Raw genomic sequence first — 24,364 nt, forward strand, 5'->3', positions numbered from 1 at the left:
AATTGGCCCAAATGGGCCCACTGACAGGGATCCAAACCAACTGTGCATCAAGCGAGCGTTTTACCACTGGTGGATAACAGTGGACCAGAGTTGCTCAGAGGGAAGCTGAGAAAGGTATTTGTTTCCACCACAATCAAGCCATGGTAGGTTCAGAAGAGTGATGGAAATATTAATGGCTGAGGTGTTAGGGGAGAGCGGTATATGTAGGTTCGACCCTTTTGTCTGCACTTTGCCTGTACACCTACGTGTACATGTACAAACAATGTATATACATGGCGTAATATTGTAAAGAAATTGGTTCAGCCTCTTCTTCTTCAGCGATCCCGGCCATGTCAGATGGGTAGTCTGGTGTTGTGGATGAAGTCCGCTGTCTGCCTTAATTAGCGACGTCGGCGGTCCCCACAGCTTCTCCCTCAGGTCCACTGCACTGGACCACGTTTGCTGTCGCAGGGTGTCGAAGGTGGGACAGGATTGGAGAATGTGGGCTGGCATCTGTGGACCAGTGCCACACGGGCACTCGTCCGTGTGAGAGATTGTCAGCCTGAAGAGATGCGAGAGGAGCTGACAATGTCCTGTTCTCAGTCTGAAGATGGTGACCGGTTCAGCCTCAACTCTGGAGAGGGAAATTCGTCTGAACCTCTATGCCCCTGATCAGCTGGGAAATATCAGTTGGTGAAATATGTACATTTTATACTATGTAATAGCAAAAATATATTTTTAAATCTAATCTTAAGTCGAAACAATTTGGTGCTGTTAAAAAGTTTGTCCCTTTTTATCCAAATTTGTTGCTAATCTTCTGGGGCCTAATTCACAAAGGTCTCTTAGGCTCTGGTAGATAACAAAGCATCCTCTTTGCAAGTCTTTTAGCATTGCACTACGAGATCGCAAAGTTGCGAGAGTTTAGTGAATTAGGCCACAGGACTATATGTATGATTGACAAAAAGTCCTAAACACAGACATTTACATGTATGTTATAGCTTTAATCTTCAATTACTGTATATTGTAAAGATTTGTGTCATAATGACTGCAAGATGCCGACAAAGTAATCTACTTTCCAAGAGATAAATGTTTTGTACATTTTAATCGCCACAGTAGAATTTCACTTGCATACATGTACATGTAGCTGAGCATTTTATTGCACGACGGTGAAAGAGATAACCATGTGATATTTATCGTCTCTTCACATTGTGGAATACGTCTTTTAAGACATCATTACCTCTGATCAGGCGATCGACTGTGTCATACAGTACAACTCCGCATAAATCTTCATAGAAGTGTGAGCATGGTTCCTTCAATCCATATTTTTTAAATCGGAAAAATACTTGCTGTCAATTCTTATAATTAATGTTAGCATAATTTAACAAAATATATGTTCATAATTTTGTTTAGCCTTGAATTTGTTTATAATATTGATTGTGTAAACTTCATGTGTGGCGTAGTAATGCAGTTTCATTGATAATCATTGGAAATCATTCTGTATGATGTGCTGTGTAATAAGTAAAATACTATACTCATTCCCATGTGAGACCGTTTATATTACAACTCGTGTGTTTTGAATTGTACATCACGAACGAAAGCGAGTTACATTGTACAGTTGAAACGCATTGATTGTAATATATACATGTAGGTAGTATTAAACCAGATAACTTCCGGCTGAGTCAAAGTTCGAGGTGCACCAAACCTGATAGAGAAGTTAACACAAGTCCTATGATTGGTGATAAATGTGAGTGTTGGTTATGAAAAACATTAGTTTCATCTGGGTAAAAATCGTATGCAATTTTATTTCATCTAGTACCAATGTGTCAAGTAGCCTTATGCTTGAAACATGTATGGGGTGCCTGTAAAACAAAAAGTACTCAAATTTTGTGTGGAACTAGGGTAGTCATAGACGCTATCAATTATCTCTGAAATGAGCAGCTTGACCCCTAATTTTTTCTCTGATTCACTTTAAGGGTAAGGGGTGGTAGTATTTATATCCATAGTGTTTATGTCGATCGATATCCTGCAGGTAGGAGTTTTAGCCACATATGTTACTATTGTCATCTATGTGATTTTATTTGGTCTCACAAGAAAATAAATTAGTATTCTTTATTTACTTGCAATATTGCACCTTGATGTGCAACAAATGTATTGCAAGATATTGTATTGACAATGCTGAAGTCAATCAAACAGTTATACGTAAACAGTATTCATTGCTGTAAATTCTGACCTCATGGTCTCTGTGTACATTTTCCTTAAAACACCATGAACTGACCTTCAACTTCAGGAACTCATTAAACCAGACTGACAACAATCCTCATTAATTATGCATCTTTCAGCCTTCCTGGTTCGAACCACCTTGATGGATCCATCCAACCAGTGGCAAAGTGCATATAAAAGATCCGTTGCTACATTAGAAAAAATTACGTGTAACAATTAGCAAATGTTTGACATCCAATAGCCAATGATTAATTAATCAATATACTCTATTGGTGTCATTGCACAAAACAAACTTTATTTATTTATGTATTAGTTCATACAGAATTTTTACACATTAATCTATCATGCTGGCTGCAGCATTTTGTGGCACATTCTTACTTTCAGCCTTCCTGGATATTTATACATGTGTATAATATTATGGTTACTGTTGAAGTGGAAAAAAAAGAAGAACGAAATGTTTTATTTAATGACGCACTCAACACATTTTATTTACGGTTATATGGCATCGGACATATGGTTAAAGACCACACATATTTTGAGAGAGGAAACCCGCTGTCGCCACTTCATGGGCTACTCTTTTCGATTAGCAGCAAGGTATCTTTTATATGCACCATCCCACAGATAGGGTAGTACATACCACGGCCTTTGATATACCAGTCGTGGTGCACTGGCTGGAACGAGAAAGAGCCTAATGGGCCCACTGACAGGGATCGATCCCAGACCGACCACACATCGAGCGAGCGCTGCATGTACCACTGGGCTACGTCCCGCCCCCTGTTGATGTGGAAGTTCACTAGGAAGCATTGTGCTACATATATCTCTCGTGTGTGGATTATGGCTATATTACTGTTTTGTGCATCCGCTTGGTTTACCAACAAACTCATCACAGTATACCTGCATTTCAGCTGTATACCATTATATTTACCATTTATATGATTCATTTTATGTTTCACATAAGAAAACCACATTTAGTTTTTTTAAATTTTATTTCCCTCGAGTCATATGGTAATATTACGGTAGCAGATCACATTAATACAGCAAGGTAATGCACGTGGGTGTCAGAATGTGTTTGGAGTAATTGAAAAACATGCTTCATGTACATCTGCGTTCCAGTAAATGATCGCACTTAATGGACTATATAAAAATTACAAAATATCACAGCTAGGGGAAGAAACATAATTCCATAAATTGTGTACATGCATGAGCCACCAGTATTCTAAGCAATTGTTCAAAGATGATTTCTGTGTTCCATCAGAAACCAGTGACTGAACTGGACGGGGATTTACAGATTTTGGTGATTCCTTTCAGAAGACCAGCATAGTAGTGTGTCATTTCCTCAAAGAAAAGAAATGAATATATATTTAAGAATAGAGTTCTTACAAATGTTTGGTGTGCATTTGTAATACCACACGTCAAGGAAGGAAGAGAGAATAATACATGAGTGGCCGTTAGATACCATTATCTCACGAGTTAAATGTATCTAACGAGCAAAAGCGAGTTGTGAAATAAATGGTTATCTAACGGACCAATCTAATTAAAATTAGCTCCACTATTACATGTGGATCTAACAGCAGCCCGTTGGAGCTCATGTCCAGTTGACCTTTCATTCGAACAATCAAAACCTTACTTGCAAAATCATGCCAGTGATTTGAGTGCGAGTGCGAATAATATTTACATGCTCATATACTACTAGAGTTTAGAGCATGTCCGTCCCGGAGCCTGTCTCTGGATAGCCAGGGACTTGTCCCGGGACAACAACAAAAAATTAAGCGGACAATTTTGAAATTTACATCCAAAAATTAAATAGTGGGCATTTAAAATTTTGATGCGCATCTCTAATTAATATAATTAATAAAGAAAATTCTACTCATTAAATTTGGTCGCTAGATTAGATCGGGTGGTCAAAACGAAATTAGATAAGATCGGTGGCCTGACTCGGGATGGGTGGGGGGGGGGGGGGGGGGGTGTAGAGTTGAAAATGGGCAGAATTTTGAAAATAGCAATTAGTAAAAAAAGTTAATAGAATTTTAAAAAAATGAATAAATGTTACAAGCCAAAAATAAATTGAATTGACTGCTCCGTCGAATATTTATATAATTTGGAGCATTTTAGAAGGACAGTCCAAAAATAAATAAGAGAAAGAAGAGAGGATCGGACTATTTAATAATATTAAAATAAGAAAGTAATTTCGACATAAACTTTTGAACGAAGGTCTAAAAGTTTAAAGTCCGATCTATATGTCCACGTGAGTGGCCTCGTTAAGGCCGTTAGGGTGCACAGCTTGTAGGGACGAGATGGATTGCATCCCGTCAAGAAAACCCCTAGACTGACAGTCAATAGACGTTGAAGGTGTAGTGCTGTGCTGAAATACAGATCTTGAGAAGCCGGATCCGTCTGAACGAGAGAGAGAATCAGACTAGGGTATAGTCCAGTCGTCATGGGTTGGTATAGTGGTGCGAACTGGCCCGATTCCGGAGGATACGAGATGGTATCACAATAAAACAAAGTATAGTCTAGAAAAGAGTAGTAGGGGCCGACCCCGCTTCCTATTTCTTCTTAGAGTGGGGCGGTCAATCTTCCAGTGCTGCTAGGACAGGCTCGGACATGTAAAGACTAAACGCGAACAACCGTGGCGTTCTGCAGAATGGCCGTCATACGAGTCACGAAAAAAACAAGTCAACATAGTTAGACAGAGAAATGACGTGGAGACAAGGAATCTCGCTAAAAAAGAATCCAACCTGGTGGTGCAGACTGTCGAAACGAGAAGCGTTCCAGCGTTCAATCAGTTCCAATGGCCGCACACATCCCAGTAGAAAACTTCACTTCGCTGACAAAAACAACAAAAGTGAAGAATCCCTAAGTCGAGCCGCTAAAGCACGTGCAGTGTGCACAAGCGAAACAAACACGTCTTACCGCGTGGAGCTCCAGACTGGGAATGGGTGATTTGAAAAGATTTGAAAACATTCGGGATTATGCCGAGGGTATACGAAATGATTCGGGTGAATTACGAAGTATGCCGGAAACTAATTGCAATATAAAATTATATATAAAATTAGTTTCAAGACGGAAAAAAACCCCGTGATGATATAGCCATAAAATCTGTTTATACTAGTATACAATCCAGAGTTTATTACTGCACTTTCCCCCCTGTTTTTTCAATGTTAAAATTGACCAACAAGTTCGCCTATTGCATAAATAGTCTTATTCGATATTTTCAGAATTTGTATGCTCCCGAATAACGCTATAAAAGGCGAAGTGTAATTGGTCGATATTTAAATTGTTATTTATAGATGAAATGTCACCTGGACATGGGAGTCCATGCAATGCTGTTAGACCCAGTAAAGCTAATTTTAATCAGATTGCTAACGGACACGAATGTCTTATTCTATTTTTTACATATCCTCAAAAACCAGGTTTTAAGCAAATTGTAACATCTTTTTCGACTAAAAGTTATTTACGGCCGTTGCATTTGTAGCGTACTTACAATGTACGCGACACAGACACATGGTCGTCAGGTTAACTATACGTCACAGTGTAATATATTTCCATCGCGTTGGTTTTCATTGGCTGCATGGCACTGTTGATCTGGTCATCACCTAAGAGCAGCCAGTCGTATGTCCTGAAATTGTTAACACACGTACGTGTGCTAACAACCATGTGTTATCAAAAATAATGCATGGTGTTCTCATCAACGGGTGTGTAAGAAAATGTTTTACTTAACGACGCACACAATACATTTTATTTACGGTTATATGGCGTCGGAGATATGGTTAATGACCACACAGATATTGTGGGAGGAAACCCACTGTCGCCACTTCATGGGCTACTCTTTTCGATTAGCAGCAAGGGATCTTTTATATGCACCATCCCATAGACAGAACAGCACATACCACGGCCTTTGTTATACCAGTCGTGTTGCACTGGTTGGAGCGAGGGGTCGGGACGTAGCTCAGTGGTACAGCGCTCATTCGATGCGCGGTCGGTCTGGGATCGACCCCCGTCGGTGAGCCCATTGGGCTATTTCTCGTTCCCACCAGTGCACCACAACTGATATATCAAAGGCCGTGGTATGTGTTATCCTATCTATGTTGTCCGTAACCATATGTTCGACGCCATATAACCGTAAATAAAATGTGTCGAGTGCGTCGTTAAATAAAACATTTTCATTCTGCTTGGAGCGAGAAATAGTCCAATGGGCCCACTAACGGGGATCGATTCTCAACCGACCGCGCATTAAGCGAGCGCTTTACCACTGGGCTACGTCTCGCCCCACCACACGCCAACGTGAAACATAAGCCTCTCACGTTTCACATAGGTGTCGCGTAGAGAAATCTCAACCTCTATAGTGTCTGTGCAATGTACCCTGTCATGGATGTGGAAGAGACCGTCACTACAAGAATAGAGAAATCCTAAACTTTCTATTGTCTGTGTAATGTGCCCTGTCATGGACGTGGAAGAGACTGTCACTACAAGAATAGAGAAATTTTAAACTTTCTATTGACTGTGTAATGCACCTTGTCATGGATATGGAAGAGATCGTCACTACAAGAAGATCGAATGATCCGTGAACATGTAACAGACTTGATAAGAGATCCCATGTCTTATCGGCATATGTTTAAACAATGGTTATTTTGACACTGCCTGGAGAACGATGCAGAAAATCCGCAGTGACCGCATAGATCATTTGTGTCGAAAAGCTGCACATGATCTTTCATATGCAGCTTCCCGTGGACAGGACAACATCATTTAGACATAATAAAATGTTGAAAATCTTTTGTTTTTCTTCTTCTTCATCATCCTTTTTTAAAATCTTTAATTTAACTTAACTGAATGTAGAAACAACGCAACAGAAAAAGTGAACTGCAATGTGTATGTGCTTTTTTAAATAAAACCTGTCTGGTACTCGGTCTAGGAGTGATACCCGTCGGTGGGCCCACTGGGTTATTTCTCGTTCCAGCCAGTGCACCGCGATTGATATATCAAAGTCCTTGGTATGTGCTATCCTGTCTGACTTGTTTGGTATGATGCATATAAAATATCCTTTGCTACTAATTGAAAATTGTAGCGGTTTGTATTTCTCTAAGAATATGTCAGAATTATGAAATATTTGACATCCAATTGCCGATGATTAACAACTCAATGCACTCTAGTGGTGTAGTTAGTCAAAACAAACTTTAACTTTTTGTCGTGATACTGACTGGCAAATGCCTTGTTTCTAGTTCTCGAAGAACAATTTGATTTATAGTTTTAACCTTGTTGTTTTACTACCTCTGTAAAGAAAGTGATAAAGCATTGTGTCATTCACCTGTGTGGCTAGCTTGACGGAAATATTGATGAATGCGAGTATCGTGACTATATGAGATTTGCTTCCGGACCCCTCTACTGTAACGGTGAAACAAATGAAACCTACAATACAAATGAAATTGATCGTCACCTAGTGAACAGTATTGTTTTTTTCTTTTTTCACAGTCACCAGTTATCCCAGTGCTTGACATTGACAGATGGATAGATCGAAAAATCAATCTTTAAAGCTTTTCGATTGTTTATTGTAATTCTGGTGTGAACAATGCTCTTGTGCTGCTGAAAATTAATTTGCTGTATTGATAAAACAATTCATGACATTCATCTGTATTTGTCTTATACATGGTGCGTTTGTGTTCAATGTTTTGTTACTTCAGTCAGTTGATGAAGTACTGGCGACATTATTACTGGTAAGTTTACTGTTTCTTTGGTTTTAAAGCTTTGTGTGATTAATTATGTTTGTCAGTTATTTATACAAGTAAGTCTTTTTAAAAACAAACCCTAGGTGGTAAGTAAGTTAAAATATTAGTGCATTATGGTCATATTTAATATAGAAAACATAGGGATGGACATTGCGCAATGGTCATATCTAATCTAGAATGACTGAATGAACAGTGTGATATAGTCATATCTAATCCAGAATAACTAGGGGTGGACAGCGTACCATGGTCATATCTAATCCAGAATAACTAGGGGTGGACAGCGTGCCATGGTCATATCTAATCCAGAATAACTAGGGGTGGACAGTGTGCCATGGTCATATCTAATCCAGAATAACTAGGGGTGGACAGTGTGCCATGGTCATATCTAATCTAGAATGACTGAATGAACAGTGTGATATAGTCATATCTAATCCAGAATAACTAGGGGTGGACAGTGTGCCATGGTCATATCTAATCCAGAATAACTAGGGGTGGACAGTGTGCTATGGTCATATCTAATCTAGAATAACTAGTGATGGACAGTGTGTTATGGTCTTATCTAATCTAGAATAACTAGGGATGGACAGTGTGCCATGGTCATATTTAATCTAGAATAACTAAGGATGGACAGTGTGCTATGGTCATATCTAATCTAGAATAACTAGTAATGGACAGTGTGCCATGGTCTTATCTAATATAGAATAACTAGGGATGGACAGTGTGCCATGGTCTTATCTAATCTAGAATAACTAGGGATGGACAGTGTGCCATGGTCATATTTAATCTAGAATAACTAGTGATGGACAGTGTGCTATGGTCATATCTAATCTAGAATAACTAGTGATGGACAGTGTGCCATGGTCTTATCTAATATAGAATAACTAGTGATGGACAGTGTGCTATGGTCTTATCTAATCTAGAATAACTAAGGATGGACAGTGTGCTTTGGTCATATCTAATCTAGAATAACTAGGGATGGACAGTGTGCCATGGTAATATATAATCTAGAATAACTAGGGATGAAGAGTGTGCCATGGTCATATCTAATCTAGAATAACTAGGGATGGACAGTGTGCCATGGTCATATCTAATCTAGAATAACTAGGGATGGACAGTGTGCCATGGTCATATCTAATCTAGAATAACTAGGGATGGACAGTATGGTCATATCTAATCTAGAATAACTAGGGATGGACGGAGTGCTATGGTCATATCTAATCTAGAATAACTAGGGATGGACAGTGTGCCATGGTCATATCTAATCTAGAATAACTAGGGATGGACAGTGTGCTATGGTCATATCTAATCCAGAATAAACAAAAAAACAACATTCGTGGGCTTTTTTTTTCTGCTTTTTTTGCGTGCTTGATGTCATTCATTGCACATACATGTTTGTGACGAGTTTATTGAACGACTTGTCAGAACTGTGGCGTCGCTTGTGTGGGTGTCGTACAAGTCGTCGTCGTCGTCTATTCTCGTGATAATGATGGCATCTCTTGTGTGGGTGTCGTACAAGTCTCCGTCATCGTCTATTCTCGCGAGAACGGTGTCTTCGCTTGTGTGGGTGTCGTACAAGTCGCCGTCATCGTCGTCTATTCTCGTGATAACGGTGGCGTCGCTTGTGTGGGTGTCGTACAAGTCTCCGTCATCGTCTATTCTCGCGAGAACGGTGGCGTCGCTTGTGTGTTTGTCGTACAAGTCGCCGTCTCATCGTCTATTCTCCCGAGAACGGTGGCGTCGCTTGTGTGTTTGTCGTACAAGTCGCCGTCTCATCGTCTATTCTCGCGAGAACGGTGGCGTCGCTTGTGTGTTTGTCGTACAAGTCGCCGTCTCATCGTCTATTCTCCCGAGAACGGTGGCGTCGCTTGTTTGTCGTACAAATCGCAGTCATCGTCTATTCTCGCGAGAACGGTGGCGTCGCTTGTGTGTTTGTCGTACAAGTCGCCGTCATCGTCTATTCTCGCGAGAACGGTGGCGTCGCTTGTGTGTTTGTCGTACAAGTCGCCGTCATCGTCTTTTCTCGTGAGAACGGTGGCGTCGCTTGTGTGTTTGTCGTACAAGTCGCCGTCATCGTCTATTCTCGTGAGAACGGTGGCGTCGCTTGTGTGTTTCTCGTACAAAGCGCCGACATCGTCTATTCTCGCGAGAACGGTGTCTTCGCTTGTGTGTTTGTCGTACAAGTCGCCGTCATCGTCTATTCTCGCGAGAACGGTGGCGTCGCTTGTGTGTTTGTCGTACAAGTCGCCGTCATCGTCTATTCTCGTGAGAACGGTGGCGTCGCTTGTGTGGGTGTCACCGATCTGGTTTTGTGGCGTACAAGTCGCCGTCATCGTCTGGCCCTTAAATCAAACTGTTTCTGTTTGAAGTGGGAATTTTTACTTTGCAAGTATTCATGATACACAAATTTATGAAACGCCAAAACATTTTAGAATGCGTTGGGGTTTTATTTACATCTGAAATTACAGGTTTGTCTTTTGTCAGGTGGTGTTTTGTCCTGGATTCCGAAGAGTAAATATAACAAAGGTCTTATTAAATTTGTTTTGTGATAAAACCATAGAAAAATACATTCATCCAATGAGATCATTCGAAAGCAGTTTAAGTGAGTATGGGCCAAGTATATGACTGTTATGTTGGTTGGGTGTTAAACATTTTTCACTATCGTGACATTTATGCAGCTAATTGGATGGTTTCAAGTATTAGAATGTTGATAGAAAGAAAGAACTGTTTTATTTAATGACGCACTCAACACATTTTATTTACGGTTATCTGGCGTCAGACATATGGTTAAGGACCACACAGATTTTGAGAGGAAACCCGCTGTCGCCACTTCATGAGCTACTCTTTCCGAGTAGCAGCAAGGGATCTTTTATTTGCGCTTCCCACAGGCAGGATACACAAACCATGGCCTTTGTTGAACCAGTTATGGATCACTGGTCAGTGCACGTGGTTTACACCTACCCATTGAGCCTTGCGGAGCACTCACTCAGGGTTTGGAGTCGGGTATCTGGATTAAAAATCCCATGCCTCGACTGGGATCCGAACCCAGTACCTACCAGCCTGTAGACCGATGGGCTAACCACGATGGGCTATTTCTCGCTCCAGCCAGTGCACCACGACTGGTACATCAAAGGCTGTGATATGTGATATCCTGTCTACGGGATGGTGCACATAAAAGATCCCTTGCTGCTATAACCATATGTCCGACGGCATATAACCGTAAATAAAATGTGTTGAGTGCGTCGTTAAATAAACAGTTTTCTTCCTTCGTAAAGATGGGGTAAAACGGTTGTATGGCCTTGGTGAGTGGCAGTCCTGCAGTGGGTGAAACACTTGATAGTTATTCATAGGAGCAGTATTGTCCTTATTAAAACTGCGGATTCTCTCTTGTGCAGAGATGCGATTTGGAATACATTAATGGTTCTGCCATTTACTTTTAAATGTTGCCGTTATCTTATGGGCATCCAACAATTTTAAAACTGTTTATATCTTCTCAATTTTACTTTTTTTCTCTCTTTTTTTCGCACCTGCACATTTACATTTAATCGCATCACTAATTCTACCTGTTGTATCTTTGTAATTGTTTTGTAGTCGCAAGACATGCATGGTTAATGATGACAAAGCTGGAACTTGTGTTTGTGTTTCTGGCTGAAATCTGTCAGCTTTTTATTGAAGGTGAGGGCACGAGTACGCTCGTGAATGTTATTTTATTTAATTTCTTGCTTAAAATTTACCAAATGAACAGGCAAACACACACGATCGCTATGAACAATATAGCAGTCAACTCTCCTACACGGCGCGACGAGTATATTATCGAAGAACTGTCTTGCTGTCCTGTTTTACTTCATCTCCATCTCTCTATCTCTCCCTCCCTCTTTCTATGAAAAAAATGTACTATTAATCTGAACATATCTACTCTAACAATACTCTTTATATATATCAACATTATCTGTAAGATAGTTATTGAGGGCCCCATCCCTGACACTATCGACATTTCTGGGCCAATACAATTAAAAAACAACAACAAAAGAACCCTCTCCTACACGGCGCGACGAGTATGCTATCGGATTAACAGCTGGAAGGTAGTTTGTTTGTATCCCAATCGGGGCCTGACTTTACATTCCTGCACAATAATATTGTTGTACTATATTCACTACAGTTGGGACAGATTCATTTTTTCTGTTTTACATGGATTCAAAGTCAGTCGTGAGAGATGTAGAAGTTGGGACAGACTCTAAACTAGTGGGTGTGAACGAGTACACTGTCAACTAAACAGAACAGTCTGGAGCGTGGTCAAGTTAGGGAGATGACCAACTCTGATCATTCAACAGAATCCATAGTTAATGGCGGGCTTTACGACCAAATACTGGTCAAAGAGTTCAATTCATAGTTGATGGCGGGCTTTACGACCAAATGCTGGTCAAAGAGTTCAATCCATAGTTGATGGTGGGCTTTACGAGCTAATGCTGGTCAAAGAGTTCAAGCCATAGTTAATGGCGGGCTTTACGACCTAATGCTGGTCAAAGAGTTCAAGCCATAGTTAATGGCGAGCTTTACGACATAATGCTGGTCAAAGAGTTCAAGCCATAGTTAATGGCGAGCTTTACGACATAATGCTGGTCAAAGAGTTCAAGCCATAGTTAATGGTGAGCTTTACGACATAATGCTGGTCAGAGAGTTCAAGCCATAGTTAATGGCGGGTTTGTGACCTAATGCTGGCCAGAGAGTTCAAGACGCCAATGGTTGTCTCCACATGACTCGTGCTCAGTCAACTCCCAAGTGTCAAGAAGGTGTTACTGCGTATATGGCTATGAGCTGCAAGGTTTAAAGCAAGTAAACTATACTATACGGCACTCCCTTGGCTAGCCCGAGTACTCTGACGTAAGAGAGCAAGACGGACATTTGGACAGTTAATGAGAGCGTCATATCTGTCCACATGTCTGTCTTGCTTTCTTATGGTCTGTGTACTCGGGCTATCCTTTGGCCAATGAAGAAAACTTCGATCTCTCGCCCACTGAACATTAATAGGACGATTTCAGTTCAATTTATTGCCAAATACCAAACAATCTGGTGTCAGCAAATAGAGATAAGAATTAAATAACAATAACAACAGCAATGAATAATAATAACAATATGAAGGAAGGAAATGTTTTATTTAACGACGCTCTCAACACATTTTATTTACGGTTATATGGCGTCAGACATATGGTTAAGGACTACACAGATTTTGAGAGGAAACCCGCTGTCGCCACTTCATGGGCTACTCTTTCCGATTAGCAGCAAGGGATCTTTTATTTGCGCTTCCCACAGGCAGGATAGCGCAAACCATGACCTTTGTTGAACCAGTTATGGATCACTGGTCGGTGCAAGTGGTTTACACCTACCCATTGAGCCTTGCGGAGCACTCACTCAGGGTTTGGAGTCGGTATCTGGATTAAAAATCCCATGCCTCGACTGGGATCCGAACCCAGTACCTACCAGCCTGTAGACCGATGGCCTAACCACGACGCCACCGAGGCCGGTCTGACATAAGAGAGCAAGACGGACATTTGGACAGTTAATGAGAGCGTCATAACTGTCCACATGTCTGTCTTGCTTTCTTACGGTCTGTGTACTCGGGCTATCCTTTGGCTATCTCTCGCCCATTGAACATTAATAGGACGATTTCAGTTCAATTTATTGCCAAATACCAAACAATCTGGTGTCAGCAAACAGAGATAAGAATTAAATAACAACAACAGCAATGAATAATAATAACAATATGAAGGAAGGAAGGAAATGTTTTATTTAACGACGCACTCAACACATTTTATTTACGGTTCTATGGCGTCGGACATATGGTTAAGGACCATACAGATATTGAGAGGAAACCTGCTGTCGCCACTTCATGGGCTACTCTTTTCGATTAGCAGCAAAGGATATTTTATATGCACTATCCCACAGACAGGATAGTATATACCACGGCCTTTTGTTACACCAGTTGTGTAGCACTGGCTGAAACGAGAAATGGCCCAATGTACCCACCGACGGGGATCGATTCTTGATCTATATCGCATCAGGCGAGCGCTGTACCACTGAGCTACGTCCCGCCTCTAATATGAATGAAGGACGTACAGAAAGGCGAGCTCACTCACGCCAACCGGCCTCGGTGGCGCAGTGGTTAGGCCATCGGTCTACAGGCTGGTAGGTACTGGGTTCGGATCCCAGTCGAGGCATGGGATTTTTAATCCAGATACCGACTCCAAACCCTGAGTGAGTGCTCCGCAAGGCTCAATGGGTAGGTGTAAACCACTTGCACCGACCAGTGATCCATAACTGGTTCAATAAAGGCTATGGTTTGTGCTATCCTGCCTGTGGGAAGCGCAAATAAAAGACCCCTTGCTGCTAATCGGAAAGAGTAGCCCATGTAGTGGCGACAGCGGGTTTCCTCTCAAAATATGTGGTTCTTAACCATATGTCTGACGCCATATAACCGTGAATAAAATGTGTTGAGTGCGTCGTTAAATAAAACATTTCTTTCTTTCTTTCACTCACGCCAGCCCGTACCCGCTGGTCTCGGTGATCTAAGTATTTCCCTCCCAGACCAATTGATGGCAGGCGCATGTCAAGGAACGATACTCGCTTGTTTAATTTCCAGTATAATGTAACACGTATCACACGCAAACGCTAAACACTAAACATTATTTATTCAAATTTTCCGTTTGAAATAAAAGAATCTTCAAATACTTATGAATATTCGGGGTTCCTTTAATTAGTGCGTTTAATATATTAAATGAATTTATTACAGACATCGAATGCTGCCCATCGGATTATACGTGCATACCCAACTACCCAACCAGATGCTACAAATTAATGCTGGAAGACGAGAAGTACAGAAATGCGGACGACGCATGCGTTCTCGACGGCACAAAACTTGTTATGGTTGACAATATCGGGGTGCAGTCCTTCTTGGAAAGCATGCTGGATGCTGTGAGGTAATTCTTTCATACATAATAGTCTGTTTTATGGATATTTCAAACAACCAGTCTTAATATAACTACTTAGTGAAATTAGTCCATTCACATCAATGTTAAAGACTTTTGGTCCACTGACATTACATTTGATAAATTCTAAACTGTTATTTTGTCCAAAAAAAAAAACAAGCAACAAAAAACACCCTCAAAACAAACAAGCAAAAAAGACACCAAAACAACAATCAAAAACATCGAAATCATTAAAAGAAAAAAAAAAAAAAATGGAAGGAAATATTTTATTTAACGACGCACTCAACACATTTTATTTACGGTTATATGGCGTCGGACATATGGTTGAGGACCACATAGATATAGAGGGGAGAAACCCGCTGTCGCCACTTCATGACCCAAACAATTGGTTCGTGATGACTGTATATATCAGTGGCGAATCCATAGACCAGGTTGTCTGTCCTGCTACCCCTTCCAGACAGTTACAATCGGCTTATGATGAGCATGCCCTAAAATATCTCAGAAGTTGCGAAATATAGATACCAAAAGCTGGAGCAGAAGGAATATTGCTCGACATGAAGGGAAAATTGACTAATGGAAAGCTGAAGTGATCCGTTTTATCATACAGCAATATATGCAATTAGAGGGTAATTTGTGATGAACTTTGTTTAATAATATTACTATGTTGGTTTTAATGTTTCCAAAATCCAGTAAAATAACGGACTGAAAAGACTCTTTTTTTCTGAAACTCATGTTCTTCTTAGTATAGTAAACCTAATTTCAACATGTCCGTTATTATAAATTTTCGACTTTAAATGAGAGTGTTTATATAAAAAAATATATATATACATGTATACGGTAATCACTAATATCGGCAAAAACTAACAATCAATATTGCGTTTAACATTAGAATAACTTATATCACATTAATTTAATTACTTAATTAATTACTTAATTAATTGGGGCAGGACGTACCCCAGTGGTAAAGCGCTCGCTTGATGCGTGGTTGGTTTGGGCTCCAGCCAGTGCACCAAGACTGGTATATCAAAGGCCGTAGTATGTGCTGTCCTGTCTGTGGGATGGTGCATATAAAATATCCGTTGCTACTAATGGGGAAATGTAGCAGGTTTCCTCTCTAAGACTATATGTCAAAATTACCAAATGTTTGACATCCAGTAGCAGATAATTAATAAATCAATGTGCTCTAATGGTGTCGTTAAAAAAAAAAACTTTAACTTTATTGAAGTTTTAAAATGGAGTTTCTTAAAGCACGTGCATGGTGTGTATTTGAAGACGAATAGACGCAAGCTGATCTTTATAACACGAAGAGCCGCCAGTCTCGTCAGATCAATATAATTAGCTTGGTGTCGTTAAATTTATGCATTGTGATTACGCCTTAATTAATTTTCAATCCTTATTTTTCGAACGTAACTCTTCTCGTTCCAGTGGCGACACGTTTTTCATTGGCCTTGACGATATTGACGTGTCAGAAGAATACAGGTGGAAGGTGACGGGCCAGGTGACGGGTTGGACCAACTGGCTGCCTGGAACGTCCAACTCGTCCAGTGGTCTCAACTGTGTATCCATGTCAAAGGCCAACAACTGGAAGTGGGTTTTAGACACGTGCAGCGGCAAGCGCTATTATATTTGTGATTGCTCGGGTTCGTATTCTTGTATTTCTAAATAAACAATATATCGGATGATTTAGCAGTGGCGGATCCAGAAAATCCATTTAGGGGGGCCCCAGTGACATGAGGTGGAATGCCAAGGGAACTTTGGGGGAGGTTTGGAGGGGGATCGTAAAAAAATTAATATTAATATATAATAAAATTATAACTTATCGCAAAATTTAGGGGGGAGCGGGCCCCTGTCCCCCCTAGATCCGCCTCTGTTTAGAATAAAAAAACAAAAAGAACAAAAAAACTCTCTCACATATTAAAGTTGAATGGCCGAAATGTGTGTAATCAGAACATTAAAGTTTTGCACAAAATCGGTTTATTCTGCTGTGTACTGAAGGAAAAAATATCGCTTTAATACACATTTGTCTTTTAAAATAGTGCATTGTACAAAAATTAAAATCCAAAAAATGCTATACCGCTTGTATTGGAGAGTATTCAACATATAATGTGTGTGCTACAAACAATGGCCGACTGGCCCACCGTCTTCTTCTACCACACACTGAAATCTTTTCCTTCTAGGATAAAATTTCTTCCAAAGTTTATCCTTTTCTCCAACACGCGCCACTTTAAAAATAAACCATGTATAAAAAAAAATTAATGTTTACTATCAGTACATAATATAATAAACTGATTTTGTACAAAATATCAATGTTATACATTTAATATGTTTTCGACTATTCAGGACATTTTTAATCACTCGATGTACATGCATATATAATATAATATAATATAATATATATATATATATATATATATATATATATATATATATATATATATATATATATATATATATATATATATATACTGAACAGCATTGAAAACGCACCACTAGTTGATGATAACAAATGTGAATGGGGCGTATATCAGCATTGAAAATATCAATGAATAAGTACCGTACTACCTTACAGACCATGCATGACAACGAATAACTTACAAAAACGACTGCCTGAACACTCCATGAAACACAACACCAAAACACAACATACTGCATGCATACCATGAAAAACGTAAATTGAATGTGCAAATCATGCTGACTGGGGCTATAGAAGATAGTCTCTGAGAAGCCACTTTCATTTATGAAGTAGTCTTTGAGGTAACGTTAAACAAGTGATGGCAAGGTTGACAGCTGAGGAACGTGAACGTACCTTAGGCATGCTTCAAGTCGGCATTTCGAGTAGAGTCATCGCACAGCGGTTTGGATGTCACCATTCAACAATCAATGGACTCCACAGGAGATACCAGCAGACAGGCACCACCAGGGATCGTCCACGTCCAGGCCAACGACGTTTTACGACATCACGACAAGATCGCCATAATTGTTCGCCTCCATATTCGTGATCGAACGCTGCCAGCTGCCAGGACTGCACCAACTGTTCAAGGTCGACTAGGAGTTATCAGCGCAGACATTGTGCGTCGCCGTCTTCGCTCTGTTGGGCTGCGTGCTCAACAACCATATGTTGGACCTATCCTGACTGATCGACATCGAAATGAGCGCCGACGTTTGACAGGAAGGTATCGTCACTGGAGATTACAACGTTGACATGGTGTGCTATTCTCTGGCGAATCCCGTTTTCATTTAAGGAATGCTGATGGTCGGTTGGGGGTAGGCGTAGGCGTGGAGAATGTTACCACAATGACTGCCTTATCCAGACGGATCAATGGGGTGGAGGGAGTGTCATGGTGTGGGGCGGGATCAGTTATCATCACCGAAGAGTGGCAGAATGAATGCCATTTACTACCGGGATAACGTCTTGCAAAATCACGTCATTCCCTTCTGTCATCAGCATCGGGATATGCACACATTTCAGCAAGACAACGCCCGAGTGCACACAGCACGTGTTACAACACAGTATCTAACGAACAATAATGTCCCTTTGCTCGAATGGCCAACACTGTCCCCTGATTTATCGCCAATAGGGGATTACCTTGGTCAACGCATCTCACGTCGTCCACAAAGGAATAACCTTAGAGAACTGGAAAACGCACTACAGCAGGAGTGGAATGCTATCCACCAGAACACTATTCGCAGACTTGTCGGGTCAATGAGAAGACGTTGCATGGCTTGTGTTACTGCAGATGGTGGTCATACGCGCTATTGACTTTTCATTGTGACCCCACGTGTCTTTCATACGTAGATGAATTAAAACTAATCAATGATGGTGCATCCTTTTTTGTTTGTTATCATTATCAATCATCCATCTATTGCTGTTCACAACAAAAAAACATTTATTGCTCAGGTATTCTTTTCGAAATCCAAACATTTCTTGGTGGTGCGTTTTCAGTGCTGTTCAGTATATACATATATTATCAATTGTCATATGGAGTCTAGTAAAGGGTCCAATTATTTCCATGAATTGACTGCAGTATGTATAAAATATAAAATCGTTAATGTACATGCCATCTCACAAATAAACATTTTAAAAATAACATACATACATTTGATGTTTTATGAAGCTTTGTAGTATATATCTCAAAACGTTAACCAGGGTCAGATAAATCTCTGATGGTTGAAGATGAAACTATGTTTCGTTTAAAGGAACATACCCTAATTTTTAAACATTAAGGCATATTTTTGACTATTAGAGCCGTTTATGATAACTGAAATCATACTTTACTTAGATGTTATTGTTTAGATCAATCCATTTCCGTACACTGGAAGTGTTTTTGGTCATCCTGGTGTTTTTACTATCACAAAATGCATTTCTCTTATTTTTTTAAATGCACGTGCGTCTGAGAAGTAACAGTTATGGAGTCGAGTTTTAGTCTATTTTTCGAGGGTATTTCACCATTTCAAAGTCACAGACTCATGTTTCACTCAATTGTAACTTTATCCAAATGTGTTACTTGTTTGTAGATTAAATAAACTTAGTGTGTATTTTCATGGGCTGAAACTAGGGTCTGTCCCTTTAACTAAACTTAGTGTGTATTTTCATGGGCTGAAACTAGGGTCTGTCCCTTTAACTAAACTTAGTGTGTATTTTCATGGGCTGAAACTAGGGTCTGTCCCTTTAACTAAACTTAGTGTGTATTTTCATGGGCTGAAACTAGGGTCTGTCCCTTTAACTAAACTTAGTGTTAATTTTCATGGGTTGAAACTAGGGTCTGTCCCTTTAACTAAACTTAGTGTGTATTTTCATGGGCTGAAACTAGGGTCTGTCCCTTTAATGGCACATTGAGTAATTAATCCTCGGTTATTAGATGCCCAGCATTTAGTAATTTTAAACACGTGGTCTTTAAGAAAACCCGCTACATCTTTCCATTAGCAACAAGGGATCTTTTATATGCTCTTTCCCACAGACAGGACAACATTTACCAAGACCTTTAATATTCCAGTCGTTGGATACTGGTTAGGACGGGAAAACCACATCAGAGAATGAGTCTTCTGAGGTGGTTCGATCCTATAGCCTTGGGCGAGCGCTCAACCGACTGAGCTAGTTGCTGCCCCAGTAATGGTTTTAGAGATGATTCTCACTTCTGGTTTTAGTCACTTAATTCAAAAGGTTAACTATGCATGGCTGTATGGACAGTCTTCAATGACATTTCATTAGTTAATTAATTAAAAAGGTTAACTAGTTGCATGGCTGTATGGACAGTCTTCACTGACATTTCATTAGTTAATTAATTAAAAAGGTTAACTAGTTGCATGGCTGTATGGACAGTCTTCACTGACATTTCATTAGTTAATTAATTAAAAAGGTTAACTAGTTGCATGGCTGTATGGACAGTCTTCACTGACATTTCATTAGTTAATTAATTAAAAAGGTTAACTAGTTGCATGGCTGTATGGACAGTCTTCACTGACATTTCATTAGTTACTTAATTCAAAAGGTTAACTAGTTGCATGGCTGTATGGACAGGCTTCACTGACACTTCATTAGTTAATTAATTAAAAAGGTTAACTAGTTGCATGGCTGTATGGACAGGCTTCACTGAAATTTCTTTAGTTAATTAATTAAAAAGGTTACCTATACATGGCTGTGTGGAAGGCTTCACTGACAATTCATTAGTTAATTAATTCAAAAGGTTACCTATACATTGCTGTGTGGAAGGCTTCACTGACAACTCATTAGTTAATTAATTGAAAAGGTTACCTATGCATTGCTGTGTGGAAGGCTTCACTGACAATTCATTAGTTAATTAATTAAAAAGATTAACTATACATAGCTGTGTGGAAGGCTTCACTGACAATTCATTAGTTACTTAATTAAAAAGGTTAACTATGCATAGCTGTATCTTCAGACTTCCCTGGCAATTATTTTGTTAATGACACCAGAAAACAGTCTGCGGTCAGCCATAGTAATAAAGTAGGTGTCCCAATGAATGAATGACACTAATGAATTTGTTTCCAGACCCGAACGTGATTGGCGAGGTACTACTGAATACATCTGCAGTCCAAGAATCAACGCCTCCTAGCCTGGAAACAACGGCTGCTTCTCCAGTCCCACAAGAAACAATTTCAAGTTCAGAAACAACAACAACAAACTCAGAAACAACATCTCCAAGCTCACAAACGACAACTTTAAATTCAGAAACAACAACTCCAAGCTCAGAAACAATAACTTCAAGCTCAGAAACAACAGCAGAACAAGCTACTTCAAGTTCAGAAACAACAGCAGAACATGATACTTCAAGCTCAGAAACAACAGCAGAACAAGCTACTTCAAGCTCAGAAACAACAGCAGAACAAACAATTTCAAGCTCAGAAACAACAACTACGTCTTCAAGCCCACAACAAACGATTTCAGGCTCACTAATAACTACTTCATCGACTGTTTTAACAACGTCTGGTTTGTCAACGACACCAAGCGAACAAACGATGACTTCGTCACCAATTTGTTCCAACTGCACATGTCTTCAAAAGATTCAGTTTGCAGAAAACGAAACGAGCGAGCAGAGACTGGAGTATTTGAGGAACCTGACTGTGTTCTATCTGCAACAGAGGCGAACACGCGGCAAAGTGAGCGTGCCAGACCACCGGACGAGTAGCGTCACTCTCGGCACCGCGTCCATCGTCGTCATAACGACGATTTTAGTCACTGTAGTTTTATCAGACGTGCCGCGCATCATCGTTATGTTGAAACCAAAATAATTAACATATACCGGCCTTGGTGGCGTCGTGGTTAAGCCATCGGACATAAGGCTGGTAAGTACAGGGTCCACAGCCCGGCACCGGCTCCCACCCAGAGCGAGTTTCGACGACTCATTGCGTAGGTGTAAGGCCGCTACACCCTCTTCTCTCTCACTAACAACTAACCCACTGTCATGGACAGACAGCCCAGATAGCTGAGATGTGTACCCAGGACAGAGTGCTTGAACCTTAATTGGATATAAGCACGAAAATAAGTTGAAATGAAAATTATTAACATATTCCTTATCCATAAGCAATATAGATGAATGAATGAATGAATGAATGAATGAATGAATTGAAAGAATTGAATGAAAGAATGAATGAATGAATGTGAATGGATCGTTTACTGAATTAACAAATTAGAAAACGGGGCACCAAACAAACATGTGCATATTTAACCAATGAATTACTTGTATTACAAAAAGTTAAATAATAAAAGATAAAATCCTAAAACATATATCTTGATCATTACTACGTAAGGTAAGTAGGTAGGTAACTAGTTTAACGTGCTCATATACCACTAGGGTTTCGAACACACCCATCCCGAATCAGGCCTCCGATAAGATCGGGGGCCTGACTCGGGACACACCAAATATACTAAGATCAGTTTGAACGTTTTACACTGTTCTACTAAACAAAAGTGAGATTTGTATCAATATAAAAGAAACGTTTAATAGGTAAATCAGATTACAACTAAGGGCCTTACATACACAAATCCAATATATTGGAATGTTTTGTCTAAGAAAATTTCGACAAAATATGTTACGTGTCCGAGCTAGCTAAATACATGTGTATATTTGATTTGTTTTGTTTAACGACACCACTGGAGCACATCGATTAATTAATCATCGGCTATTGGATGTCAAGCATTTGGTAATTCCGACTCATAGTCATCAGAGGAAACCCGTTACATTTTTCCTAATGTAGCAAGGGATCTTTTATATGCACTTTCTCACAGACAGAAAATCACATACCACGGCCTTTATCCAGTTGTGGTGCACTGGTTGGAACGAGAAAAAACAGTCAGCTGAATTGATCCAGCGAGGTGGTTCGATCCTGCGACGCAAGCACCTCAAGCGAGCACTCAACCGACTGAGCTAAATCCCGTCCCGTGTATATATGAAGACGCCCCTACTTTGTGCAGTTTACTAGCAAAAAAACATCATAAAAATAAGTATTCTAATATACGCGTGTGCACACACATGCGTACACCACACATACACACATACACAAACACACAAACAAACATCCGTCCATCCATACGTACATATATAGATACACAACACACACACACACACACACACACACACACACACACATACATCCATACACGCACAGAAACGTGCATACAAAGTTCTTTTTGGCAAGCTCGTATGCTGTCCACATTAAACTCTCTCAACTTTGCAATCTCGCAGTGCAATGCTAATGCCCAAGAGGTCTTTGTGAATTAGGCCCCAAATTACTATGTTACTTGTTAACGTTACCAATGCCTCTTGTCGTGATACACATAATCAAATATTTGTTGGATTAATCACAAGACTGAGATGTGCTACTGATAGCTCTGTTTAATGAACCCCGCGGTTGTTTACGAAACGGTGATGTACCAGGTCTCATTCATTTCAACTTATTTTCGTGCTTATATATAATTAAGGTTCAAGCACGCTATCCTGGCACACTCCTCAGCTATATGGTCTGTCTGTCCAGGACAGTGGGTTAGTTGTTAGTTGGTTATTGATTAGTGAGAGAGAAGAGGGTGTAGTGGCCTTACATCTACCCATTAAGCCCATAAGAACTCGCTCTGGGTTGGAGCCGGTACCGGGTTGCGAACCCTGTACCTACCAGCCTGTAGTCCGATGGATTAACCACTGCGCCACCAAAGCCGGTATCAGGACTCGGTATTTCACGCGAACCGTCCTTCTCTTAGCGTGTCAGTTGAGGTAACTTTAAATTGACACGAATCATTGATAAAAACGTGTTCAATGCAAGGTTGTTGTACCTAGCTAAACAATTCAGTGCTTACGCTTATATAATTCAAGTAACCAAACAATTGGTTACCTAGGAAAAAATCACATGAATCGAGTTCCGGTTACTTAAGAAATAGTGTTCCATGTGATAGGTAATACTAGTATGTGATTTACACTGAAGTATTACGTTTACTGGGTTGAGATAGGTAACATGTGAATTACATTGAAATATTAAGTTTATTGGGTTGAGATAGGTAACATGTGAATTACATTGAAGTATTACGTTTATTGGGCTGAGATACGTAACATGTGAATTACATTGAAATATTAAGTTTATTGGGTTGAGATAGGTAACATGTGATTTACATTGAAATATTAAGTTTATTGGGCTGAGATAGGTAACATGTGAATTACATTGAAATATTAAGTTTATTGGGTTGAGATAGGTAACATGTGATTTACATTGAAATATTAAGTTTATTGGGTTGAGATAGGTAACATGTGAATTACATTGAAATATTAAGTTTATTGGGTTGAGATAGGTAACATGTGATTTACATTGAAGTATTAAGTTTATTGGGTTGAGATAGGTAACATGTGATTTACATTGAAGTATTAAGTTTATTGGGTTGAGATAGGTAACATGTGATTTACATTGAAATATTACGTTTATTGGGTTGAGATAGGTAACATGTGATTTACATTGAAG

The 24,364-nt window shown here is 39.8% G+C and overlaps 1 protein-coding gene across 1 annotated transcript; it reads left to right on the forward strand.

The window, feature by feature from the left end:
• Positions 1-14,815: 14,815 nt before the first annotated feature.
• On the forward strand, positions 14,816-21,730 carry LOC121388009 (A-agglutinin anchorage subunit-like). The gene is made up of 3 exons (XM_041519204.1): positions 14,816-14,893; positions 16,328-16,542; positions 20,913-21,730. Exons 1-3 carry the CDS (start codon positions 14,838-14,840, stop codon positions 21,650-21,652), a joined length of 1,011 nt encoding a protein of 336 aa, XP_041375138.1. The 5' UTR covers positions 14,816-14,837; the 3' UTR covers positions 21,653-21,730.
• The last annotated feature ends 2,634 nt before the right edge of the window (positions 21,731-24,364 follow it).

Source organism: Gigantopelta aegis, chromosome 14 (assembly GCF_016097555.1).
Source record: "Gigantopelta aegis isolate Gae_Host chromosome 14, Gae_host_genome, whole genome shotgun sequence".
In the NCBI taxonomy this organism is placed as follows: Eukaryota; Metazoa; Mollusca; class Gastropoda; order Neomphalida; family Peltospiridae; genus Gigantopelta; species Gigantopelta aegis.